An 11,457-nucleotide genomic window follows, 5' to 3' on the forward strand; every position below is an offset into this window, starting at 1 on the left:
GAAACTCATGAAATCATTGTTGACTTTCATATTCTAATCATGTCACTACACTGACTTTCCAAACTGTAGTACTTATATAGACCACAATATAGGAGTCTTTTTGTTTGTTTTTCCAAATAAGCAGTGAAGTGTAGGGAGGAAACTTCCAAGAGAAGCACATAGTGATGTGTTATAGACTATGTAGTGTGACAAATGGGAAGACCTCTACTTGTGAGTTGCCCTTCTAAGACAAGATAAAGTCTGAGAGACCTTGTTTTAGAAACTTCAGCAGGTAAAGAGTTGTCTTCATCTTCAGGTGATTCAGTTAAGTTTTCTTCTTCAATGAAGTCAGAGTCAAAATTACTTTGGTCTTGAATAAAGTTACTGGAATTTTCATAAGACAAAGAAAATCCAACATTATGGAAGGCAGAGTGAGTCGTAGTTTCAGTGGACTGTTGAATCCCAGCTGGAAAATAACTTGTGTGGCTTTGAAACCCGGAACGAAGGTAATCTTTTGTATCTTTATTTAATAGACTACTTTCTTGCCTATCAACAGCAAATCTATTTGCTTGATTGGAGGAGGAAACAACAGTTGGAAGAGAAAAGAAAGATGTCATGCTTTGTGGAAAGAAGGTTCTATCGATGGTGTTCCGACGGACTGCAGTGGGAACTTTTGCATCGAAACTTATGACATGCTTAGGAATATATTCACGGTCAGAGAAGCTTTTTTGTTTTGGAATATCAGGATTACTTGGGATTTTAGAAAAGAGTTCAATTTCATTTAGATTCAACAGGTCCTGATTACTTGATTGAGGATCAAAAAGAATGGAACTCTTGTAACAGGAAACTATACTTAGTTTACGGGAAGAAAATCGTCTTCCGGATTTGACAGCACCAAATAAGTCTGAGGAAGATTTTTTATCATTGTAGTTTATGTCTTCTTGAAAATCAAAGTTAGCTCTACTTCGTTGCCGAGAAAGGGAAGAACGGTTTGCATGAAATTTAGCTAATAAGAATTGTCGTTTTTCAGAGAAATATGAAGGAGTAGCTGTATTTGATGTAGGAGAGAATTTTCTTTTTTTGGGTGAATGGTTTTTATATGTTGCAGAAGGACGCGATGTTATAAGACCAAGAGATATAGTTGGTTGTGGAATAGAAGAGGCTTCATGATGGCTGAGTTCTGAAGTAGCTTGATCTTCAGTATGCTCTGGTTGGAAGATCTGGTCCTCTTTGTAGCAGCTAGAGTGAAAGAACGTTCAAGTGAGGGGAAATAAAAGGGAAGTAGAAAGGAGACCTACTAAATCTCCTGATGAATAATATCTACCTTATTTATCTCAATCTCTTTATAACATCCACCCACTGTATTAAAGCTTGGGGAAGGAAGCTGAATCACTTAGAAAAGCAAATCAAAAGAAACACAAAGGGAAAGAGAGGAAAGGACATCAGAGCTAAAGATCCCCAGAAAGAGAAACAGAACTTCCAGGTTTAAAGATAATAAACCATAATTATCTATTTGAAACTATTAAATTACTATATATAAAAGACTTCACTACACTCATTCAGTTTACTAATAGAATTTTAAAATGGTAATCTCTGGGGAGGATGCCCCAATGAAATATACAGAGTATCCCATATACCCAGTTACTATCAGAAATAAGGTAGCAGTAAAGCTTGGCTTATGCATATTTTCTGTGCCCTTCAACAATAAGAGGTACAAAACACATGAAGTGTTTTTTGTTGTTGCTTTATTTTGAAACACTTACCTTAAGCATTTTCCCATATTTCATTAAATCTAAAGTAAGTCTTCCCTTCCCTTCTAGGCCATCATCCTTAAACCATAAAATGCCCTGTGTAGGTGGAACAGGTCAGAAGACTGAATACTTAAGCTACATGTGGAATCAACATGGCAACAACCCAGAATGTGATGATAGTAGACTCTAGAATCTAATGACATCAGTTTAGAATAAAATTGTTCTGTGGCTCACCTTCTGAAAAGCTGTAAGTCATGTGGTGGTAGAATGCATATTCTCACGTCAATACACTCAAGAAGTTAACCAACAAATAAAAGGTAAAAAAAAAAAAAAAATCCTGCTCGATGAGGGCCACATGCATGGCAACTGCTCAGTTATTTCCTTAGGATTGTCTTTTTTTTTTTTTTTTAACCAGCAGTTTCATTCATTCATCTTTCACTTGAATGTTCTTTATCCCAGGTTTTTATATCCTCTAGTACATGGAAGGAGATTGTTACAGACTTTGGTCTAAAGATATATTGAAATGAGGAGAAAAATTTAGTAACAAGTATCCTTTCCTACCCCTCTGCCCCAACAGCTCCATTTACAAGAACCATAATGTATGTCATCTGACTGTCAAGGCTACATGCACAGATTATTGAGATCTTCAATGTCACTCTTTATTATCTTATACTTAGCTAATAATGACATGAATAGTATTAGAAAATAACTGTTTCCCTTTCCACCCAGTTTGAAGTATGTTCCTCAATGCCTAAAATTATTAATGAAGTGTTTTTCTATCTCTACTCTAGAGCATTTGTTCCATTTGATCATTTTATTATCGATAAAACAACTTATTTTTAAATAATTTATTACAAATTAGGTACAACATAAAGTACCTTTGGCACTTAAAACAAAGCAACATAGGGCATGTATTATTAACTGCATTTTGAGATAAATCAATTCAGGTTTAAACAACTGATTGATACAGCCAGTTAAAAGCTGAGAAGCTAGGATAAGAGTGATTCTAAAACCCATGATCTCCATTACTGTTCTTGAAACCTTGTGGTTCCTTGGTTTCCATCACACTTTTGTCCTTTGGTTCTTATTCCACTCTTAGCAATTGTCTGTCTTCTTTTGCCAGTTCATTCAGCTCCATCCACTGTCAGTACTGGTTTTAAAAGGCTATGTAGTATGCTTTCTTTTCTCTTCCCACATTATATATTCTGCTTGGGCAGTAATATCAATTCTTACAGCATCTGGGCTTTGCACATACTGGTAGGATGCATCAATAAGTTTCCCTGAGGAAAGGGTTCTCTCAACCCTGTAGCAGTCTCCTTTTATAGGCTGTAGGTGGGTGAGTCTCATGCAGGCAGTAGCTTCAAGCTCTTAGCAGGTCCTTCCCAAGAGGCTCTAGTGGTACTTGGCACTTGTTGCTTTAACTTTGATCCTTGGAGCTGTGGTTAAAAGACACTTAGAGCAAACCCCTTTAGCATATTGTTACTTAAAAAAAAAAAAGTTTAATGTGCCAAACTTTGCTTTTTCCCAGCAAACCATAAGTCCAGTGCATGGCACACAGTAGACACACATTCAATGAATAAAAGGGACTTCAATTAATTAGTGATATCCTTTCTCTCTTGTCTGTTTGTCTGTCTCTGTTTCTGTCTCTCTGTGCCCATCCTGGGACTTGAACTCTGTCCCTGAGGTTTTTTATTTTTGTTCAAGACTAGTGCTCTACCACTTGAACCACAGCTCTACATACGGCTTGTTGGTGGTTAACTGGAGATAAAGATCTTATGGACCTTCCTGCCCATGCTGGATTTGAACTGTGATCCTCAGATTTCAGCCTCCTGGGTAGCTAGGATTACAGGCATGAGCCACTGACACTCAGCTCTCTTTTTGTTTTTAAACAGCCTCACAAAAGAGAAGACCTATTTGCAAATATACTATGAGAAAATACTCAATCTTACAATAGTTTCTAGTAAGAAATTTGAATTTCCAGGTGCCAGGGGCTCACACATATAACTCAGCCAGTTGGAGCAGAAAATCTGTGAGAGTCTATCTCCAACTAACCATCAGAAAAAGCTGGACTGGAGGCATGACTCAAGCAGTTGAGTACCGACTGTGATTAAAGAAAAAAAAAAGACACTGAGAAAGGGCATGAAACCCTATAGCACAGGGCTGGTACCGGCAAAATAAGGAAAGAAAGAAAAGAAATGCAAATTGGAAATTAATGGTCTTCATCATGTTGTCTAAGATTTAAATATGTGACAGTACAATAATTTGTATGATGACATAAGAATTTTCTTACACAAATGCAGCAGTGGTACTCACTGGACACTATGTTAAGAATGAACTATACAACTTATGGATGAGGACAGGAGGGAAAAACTGGGTGACAGTGAGGGAAGAGGAGACAGTGTCCAAAACTAAATGACTCATGACCCGACTTATGTAACTGCAACCTCTCTGAATATCACCTTTATAATAACAATAAAAAATTAAAAAAAGAAAAAGAATTTTCTTACATTGTTCATACGACTGTGAATTTGTGTCTTTCAAGTATGATTTAGTAATGTATCACATTATGGTTTGGATATTAAGTGTCTCTCGTGAATTGAGGGTTTTGCCCCAACTGGAGGGGTTGTTTTGGGAGTTTCTGGAAATTTTAGAAAGTAGGGAATGAGTGAAGGAAGTAGGTCACTGAAAGCTAATCCTTGGGGATTGTATCTTATCCCTGGAGTTCATGTGAAAAAGATGCTTAATAATTACAGTCCTAGCAGAGATCTCTACGGCTTATGACCAAGTACTTACATTTTTTTAATCTATGCAATTCTCTTTTATTCTTACTCTTATTATATATGTTTTTCCTCCAAATACCTCCTCCAATTCCATGACAACTTTACAAATGATCATTCATGAAAGTAATATTAACTACTCTCTTCTGGGCATAGAATTAAGGCATGAGGAATCTCATACTTAAGATATAAGGTTCTTGCCTTCAAGAAGCTCAACTTACATAGTATATTCACTAGTGCTTTTATTTTTTTTTAACCAGCCTATTTTGCTCTCCAAAGAGTACCAGTCAGACACAATTTCTTAGTGCATAGTGTTTTTACCTGAAAAAATATTATGTGTTCTTTGTGTTAGAGTTCAATGAGTTAACCCATGTAAGTCCGAAACATATATTCTCAAATCTTTTGAGACCTGAACTAAAAGTCAGTGTCTATTAAACCCAAGTAATTAAGTGATTTAAATGATTAAGTAAAACTCTAATTACAATGAAATAACATACAAAAATATTCACTTCCTCAGTTGTACCATGCACATCTTCAGTGCTTAAGGGCATACTAAGGTGAAATTTAATGTAGCCTATTTCCATCATCACAGTAAGTTCTGTTTGACAATATTGGTTTGGAGAGTTCTTACATAAGAGATCATATAGTGACCACATAAAAATTATTAATTTTGGCAATTAATGACTACCATCTCAATAGTCATATAATACTACTTTACCACTATTGATTAATATTCCTTTATTAATGTGGTCTAAGTAATCTAGCATAGATGATACTGATATGGTTTTATTATCATCTAAGTCAAAATAATCATTAATTTTCATTTCTTGTTTGTAGCATAATAGACATACATAATGAGCATAAATAATAGCAATAATGTAATAAATAACCCATTCCATATGGGAAATACAGAAACTTACCCTCCTTCACTTTCTGCTTCCTCTGAACTATTACTTGTTGCTGATGTTTGAATGGTTGCAGGCTTTCTCTTTCTAGCTCTGTGCTGAGGGCTTGTCTTATGAAATGTAATCTTCCCTCCAAGTTCATCTTGTATATACTCTTCCAACTTTGGGATAGTTTCTTTAAGAAATTTGATATCTTCCTTGAGTTCTTCCACATTTCTCAATAATTCATTGAGTTTCTCCAGAATTTGAAGTTGCCTTCTTTGAAAGATCATTATTGTTCCTTCGTCATTACACATTTCTTCTTGAAAAGTTACAGAATCCAGTGAATTCCCCAGAGAAACAAATGTAGGTAAACTCATTGGTGCTCTTGGTTTACGGACCTTGTGGTACCACAGAACCAGCAGACTGATTCCAGCTGTTCCCACCATGATGCCAAGTACCAGTTCTTTGTTTGTAGAATGAGGCATTTTGTTTCTAAAATCAAAAGCATAAATGTAAGTGAATGTTTTTTCTTGACTTTGTCCAAGAGAAATATTAGTGTTTTTTTCAATTAATAAAAATAAAGTTTAATATGCTAATTTTTAAGCTAAAGTATATTGTAAGTCAACACTTCTATAAAATATGTGATCTAGTGACAGTAGTTTCTTTAAGGATAGTAACGAAATCTTGCATAAAATATGAACTTTTAATTCAGTTTGTATCTGCATGCCTAATCTGAAATTTACCCTTCACTTATGTTTATAAAGTGATAAATAAAAGCAAAAGTATCACTATAAATTTCTGAGAAAAATGATTTAAGAACTAAAGTTACGGGCCTCGTATACATGAGGCCCTGGGTTCAATTCCCCAGCACCACATATACAGAAAACGGCCAGAAGTGGCACTGTGGCTCAAGTGGCAGAGTGCTAGCCTTGAGCAAACAGAAGCCAGGGACAGTGCTCAGGCCCTGAGTCCAAGGCCCAGGGCTGGCCAAAACACAAACAAACAAACAAACAAAAAAGAACTAAAGTTACTTTCAACTTTTTCTGATGCTACTTGTATACAATTAATGTGCTGGATTTCTTGGACTTACTAAGTCCTCAGTATTAAGCAGAAGCAAAGAGAAGTTCTGTGAAGAAAAATAAAATACTTAGAATTTCTTTTGCTAAATTTGATTAAAAGTAGAAAATAACAGTAAGACAACCAAAAATCATCAAATCTGAAGATAGAGTAATAAAAATTATCCCAAATGAATAATACAGAGGAAAATACAAAACAAGCATTGCCTATAGGGCAATACTAAGCAGTTTTAAAAGATACATGAAGTTAGAAGGGAAAACAGTGACAGAAACATTCCAAATTCAACAAAAAGTAGAAAGCCACAGACCCAAGGAAGTCAGTATAAATGAGACAGAATAGGAAAACTAAACAAAGGTGCAATATTATTAGACTAATAAAAATCATTGAGAAAGAGAACATCTTTAAAGAAGCCAGAAGAAAAAAAAGGACACATGTGTACAGAGAAAGAGAAGAGTACAGCAGGTGGTCTTGGGACTGATCAAGCAAGAAAATAGATGTAACGTCTTAAAAAGCTTGAAGAAACTTCCCACTCCAGTTTCTGTTCCCAGTGAAGGTAAAATAATCATTTCCTTTTTGGATAAAGAAATACTATGAATTCATAACCAACACACGTTGTATCAGAAATGTTCATGTTTTTCAAGCAAAAGTAAATGATAACAATTAAACTCAGACATACACAAAAGGTAGAGAAGACCAGTATCTTGGTTTTTCCTGAAACGTTCCCAAAGACAGGATTGTAGGGCACTGCTACCTATGACACCAGAAAAGGAAAAGAAATGAATCCTTATAATCTCCATAGGCTCCCAGTTGGAGGCAAATAGGTAAGTAGGAAAATATAAACTGACTTTTCTCATTTTAAAATCTCTTTGTGAAGTATTTGTTTGATAAATTAAAGATACTAACAGCATACCACAGGGCTTATGACATATGTAGAAAAATGATGAGAATAGCCCAAAGTATGAAGATGAAAGTATATATACTACTTGTGTCTTAATTAGATTATAATGAGGAGTAATGATATGAAGTAGAAAAATAACAGATAAGCAAATAGAAACCAGAGAAGAACAATGATGCCATAACTATATGGAGAAATAGTACCAAATGATCAATAATAGCATTTTTGTTTGCCAACAAAAATCCAATAAAGAAAACTCTGATGAAGTAGAAGAAATATTAGAGAACTGTGCAGCAATAAACTTGAGAAGGCAAAGGCAATGAACGCTAGTGCACAAGGGATGACCTTGGTGAGAACACAAACTGTTCATTCATTGTAATGAAAGGGCAGTTGTGTGAACAGTCTGGAAGGTGGGTAGACACTGTGGTAGGAGTTCTAAAAAGTTCTCTTTGTACCTTGTGCTAAATAAGAAGGAAAACAGCAGCTGTGAGCGAGAATTGGGACAAAAATATTGGAAAGATGTAAATTCTGAACTGGGTTGCATACCTGAAATTTGGCTTCTTATGGCTTATATCCTAAGATTCCACATATTCTGCCAAAGCATTGTTTTTTTCATACATAGTACCTAGGCACCTAAATGTAAATTTTAAATGTTCTATGAAATAGATCTAAAACAATAAGCACCAAAATCTATTTCTGAGAAGTCTGCTTAAAAGAATGTCTCTCCTTAGATTCCTATTACTGAACACCATATGGAGGAATTATCCTACTTAGATGCTCTAACTCATTGCAGTCTGGATTGTTAATGAGAAGGACTAGTGGTAAAAATAATATAGAAATCACCTCAGATGTTGATGAGGTCCTCCAGAGGTTTAACAATCATTTCTCCTAAACCAAGGATTCCAGAGAAAGCCTTGGTGTTTAATCTGGCTTGCCTGACCTTGGGGGTTTTTGCCTGGGACTGATTTTTTTTTAATAACAAAAAAATGATTTCACTGATTGGAGAACTGGGAACTATAAATCTAACCATGTGCCCACTTGCACACACACAGGAAACATGCCAGCAGCAGATTCCAATCAATCTGTAAATCCATGCTGAAATTTACGGTAATTATTAGTGGCTTAATTTTACTTCCACAAAACATTATACTATATCACAAAATGAAATTATCTTGAGATTATCACATACAAAAAGAGATAAGAAAAGTCACCATATGCCTATGGCTATTGCAGCTAATAATCATCATTTAAGTGTGATCATCATGAATTCCCCCCCCACTTGGTTTTGATTGATAAACACATTAGACCAAGGATATAGATCCACGGTAGAGGTATATCCTTCAGCATGTGTGAAGTTGAGGGCTAGACATCTAGCAACACACACACACACACACACACACACACACACCTTAATGTAAGATAAGTCATCTGCTAATCCAGAAATCTATTTTTCAAAATCTACCCATCATACTGAGCTCTTGGTTTCTTTGTCCCATTCCTACTAGGTGCCAACCTTGAACTTCACATAAGTTACATAGCTTTGAAAATATTCATTTCTGAAATTAATATTTCAAATATTTAGTTTGAAATATTCATTTATTAAACAGAAATGCAAAAACTACTTAGGAGAAAAGACTATGTCTGAGGCAGAATCAGTTTTAAACATGTGAGAAACAAACTCTGTTGGGCCTTCCTTTAGGAATTATAACAGTTCTACATCATCTCTTTGAGGTAGGTCAAAATGATTTTGATTTTGCAGACAAGCAAACTAAGGTACACAGCGGTCAAGTTCCCAGAGGGTCATCTAAGTAGGAAGTGAGAAGTTTCCCTTGTCATCTTCTAACTCCTCTGATTCATTTAGCTACATTTGGAAAACTCAGAAAGCATCAAGGACATGAAGGAGAATGCTGACAGAGCAGAGATGTTCCAACATGAAATATGACTTCAGAACCATTAAAATTAACTGGGGAGAGGGGGCTAGAATCAATAGCTAAAGCTATTTGAATCTTCTATCAGTATAAAATGAAGGTGATTTTCTACCGATAAGTTCAGAAATGACACGATTAAAAAATGAAGTACAAAATAATTTAGAAGGGCTACTTTCCTGCAGTATAATTTTAAAGGTATGAAATTTAGTTCTTATACTTGTAATTATGTTAGTAGTACATTCCTGAAGTATAGTGTAACAGTACAGTAATTAAAATTTTTATTGAGCAGATCTTATAACTCTTACATTTTCGTAATCAACCACAAGGTATTCCTGCAACAATTCTTGATCTCTAAGGCACTTGCAGCCATGGAAAGTGACATGTTATTTATGTATGAATTACAGTCATCTAAAACATAATGCGTAATATATAGCCAAAGGTCTTTTACAGAGATGCAAAACACCGAAGGGCAAATTCTAATGCAATCAATCAAAAGGTTGACTTCGAAGAAAATTCGATCATGAAAATGCCATCTGAAGAAAAACTATCTCACGTTCACGTCCCAGTTTTCATTTTTGCCTATGGAAATCATGCTTAGGTAATATATAATGGATAGCTGGCCGGTACGCCTGAGGCGCAGGGTTCCCGAGGGAACTGCTCTGACACCTCGATGGCGAGATCAGATCCTCTGTGGGGACAAGGAAAAGACGGCCCTCGGGTGAGCATCCGCCTTCCGTCCAGCGTCTCATAGTTTCTGGTCAATCCAGGGCCTCAGGCCGGCAGTGTGGGTCACCGGGCCGATCCGGAAGCCGCGGTGAGGGCCGGATGACCGCGGAAACTTCGGGGTTCACAACGACGCCAGGCTAAGGGGCGCCGTCAGATCCCCGCGGCCCCAGGAGGAAGGGCGTCCCGCGTGGAGACATCCGCGACCCCCGGGGTGCGGCTTTTCCCAGGCAGGCGGCCGGCCGGCGCAGGGCAGGGGTCGGGGGGAAGTTCCAGCGCGGGAAACAAGCGGCCGCGGGTGGCCGACAGATGCGCGGCCCGGAAGTGCAGCCGCCGCCCCCGGAAGTGCTTCCGCCTCCTCCCGCGCGCCCGCCGCCGCGATGGCTTCCGGCCTTCCCAGTCACCCCCTCCTCTCGTGCGTACGCACCTGTGTTCGCCGGGCGGGCTTCTCGGCGATGCGGGGGACCAGGAATCCCGCACTGGGACCCGCGGGAGATCCGGAAGCAGCGGACACAGCAGGCTGTATCCCGGGAGCCCGCGGGTCCCGAGGTCCGGCGTCGCGGTAGCCGCGTCCCGGCCCGAATGGCGGAAGCTCGAGGGGCGGGGCCGGCCGGGGGCGACTGTGCCGCGGCTCCCGCCTCCTCCGGCGGGGACTAGGGCTCCCCGGGACGGACGACCCACAGCCTGGCCACCTGAGGAGAGAGCCGACCTCCCCCTTGCCTGACCCGCGCTGGCCCCGGAGGCACCGCTGCCGCCGCCGCCGCTACCGCCGCTCCGGCCCCTCCCCCGCCGCGCTGTGCCCGAGCCCCGAGACCCCCGAGTCGGCCACCCCGGGTAGCCTCCCCGCAGTCCCCTGCTCCGACGACCTGCGGCTTGGCCTGCGGGACAGGCAGAGGCAGATCTCACCTGCGAGCAAATGACTGATCCCGTCCTCAGGCCAACTCTCCCTGCTTCACTGCAATTCATTTCCACCTTTGTCCTTAAATGGACCGTGATGCAGTTGTTGTTTTTCTCCTTTATCTTGATTATCTTTAGAGGACTTTGCTTCTACTATCTCTCTCTCACTCTTTTTTTTTCCCCCCTTTTGTCACTTGAGTTTGCTGACTGAGTTTGGAGAGTGTGTCCATAGCGTGCATGAACCAGAAAGGAAAATCCTTTTGCACTGCCTTCTAAGGATTTCGGAACAATATCTGTAGAGGTTTGTTTCCTCACTGCCCCCTTAAAAATCTTTATTATCACATATTGCACGTTGTGATATTTCATACATGAATATAAGGTATTTTTACATTCCATTTTAATGAGCAAGTTCTTTATATCCTTCCACTAAAACTACCATCTTCCCTGTGACGTGTAGTTTCACTTTGTACAGTTTCACTCACTGTAGTTAGTATAATTTGGCAAATAAATTCTGTAAAAAAAAACAAAACTTTACATACTCCA

At 38.7% G+C, this 11,457-nt stretch overlaps 1 protein-coding gene across 3 annotated transcripts in view; it reads right to left on the bottom strand.

Moving 5' to 3' along the window:
* The window catches only part of Rmdn2 (regulator of microtubule dynamics 2), a 41,970-nt gene extending 31,012 nt beyond the window's left edge, over positions 1-10,958 (bottom strand). Inside the window, exons 1-3 of one of the 3 annotated variants that reach the window (XM_048353104.1) lie at positions 10,445-10,956; positions 8,845-8,851; positions 5,428-5,888 (exon numbers count right to left, since the gene is read on the bottom strand). In XM_048353104.1, coding sequence (XP_048209061.1) covers positions 5,428-5,879 — 452 coding nt within the window. In that variant the 5' untranslated portion in view covers positions 5,880-5,888; positions 8,845-8,851; positions 10,445-10,956. Of the gene's footprint in view, positions 1-5,427; positions 5,889-8,645; positions 8,653-8,844; positions 8,852-9,536; positions 9,902-10,444 lie in introns of those variants that run through there. The other 2 variants (XM_048353103.1, XM_048353105.1) reach the window with 2 other exon arrangements.
* Between the last annotated feature and the right edge of the window lie 499 nt (positions 10,959-11,457).

The sequence above is a fragment of the Perognathus longimembris genome, chromosome 8 (assembly GCF_023159225.1).
Source record: "Perognathus longimembris pacificus isolate PPM17 chromosome 8, ASM2315922v1, whole genome shotgun sequence".
Classification (NCBI taxonomy): domain Eukaryota; kingdom Metazoa; phylum Chordata; class Mammalia; order Rodentia; family Heteromyidae; genus Perognathus; species Perognathus longimembris.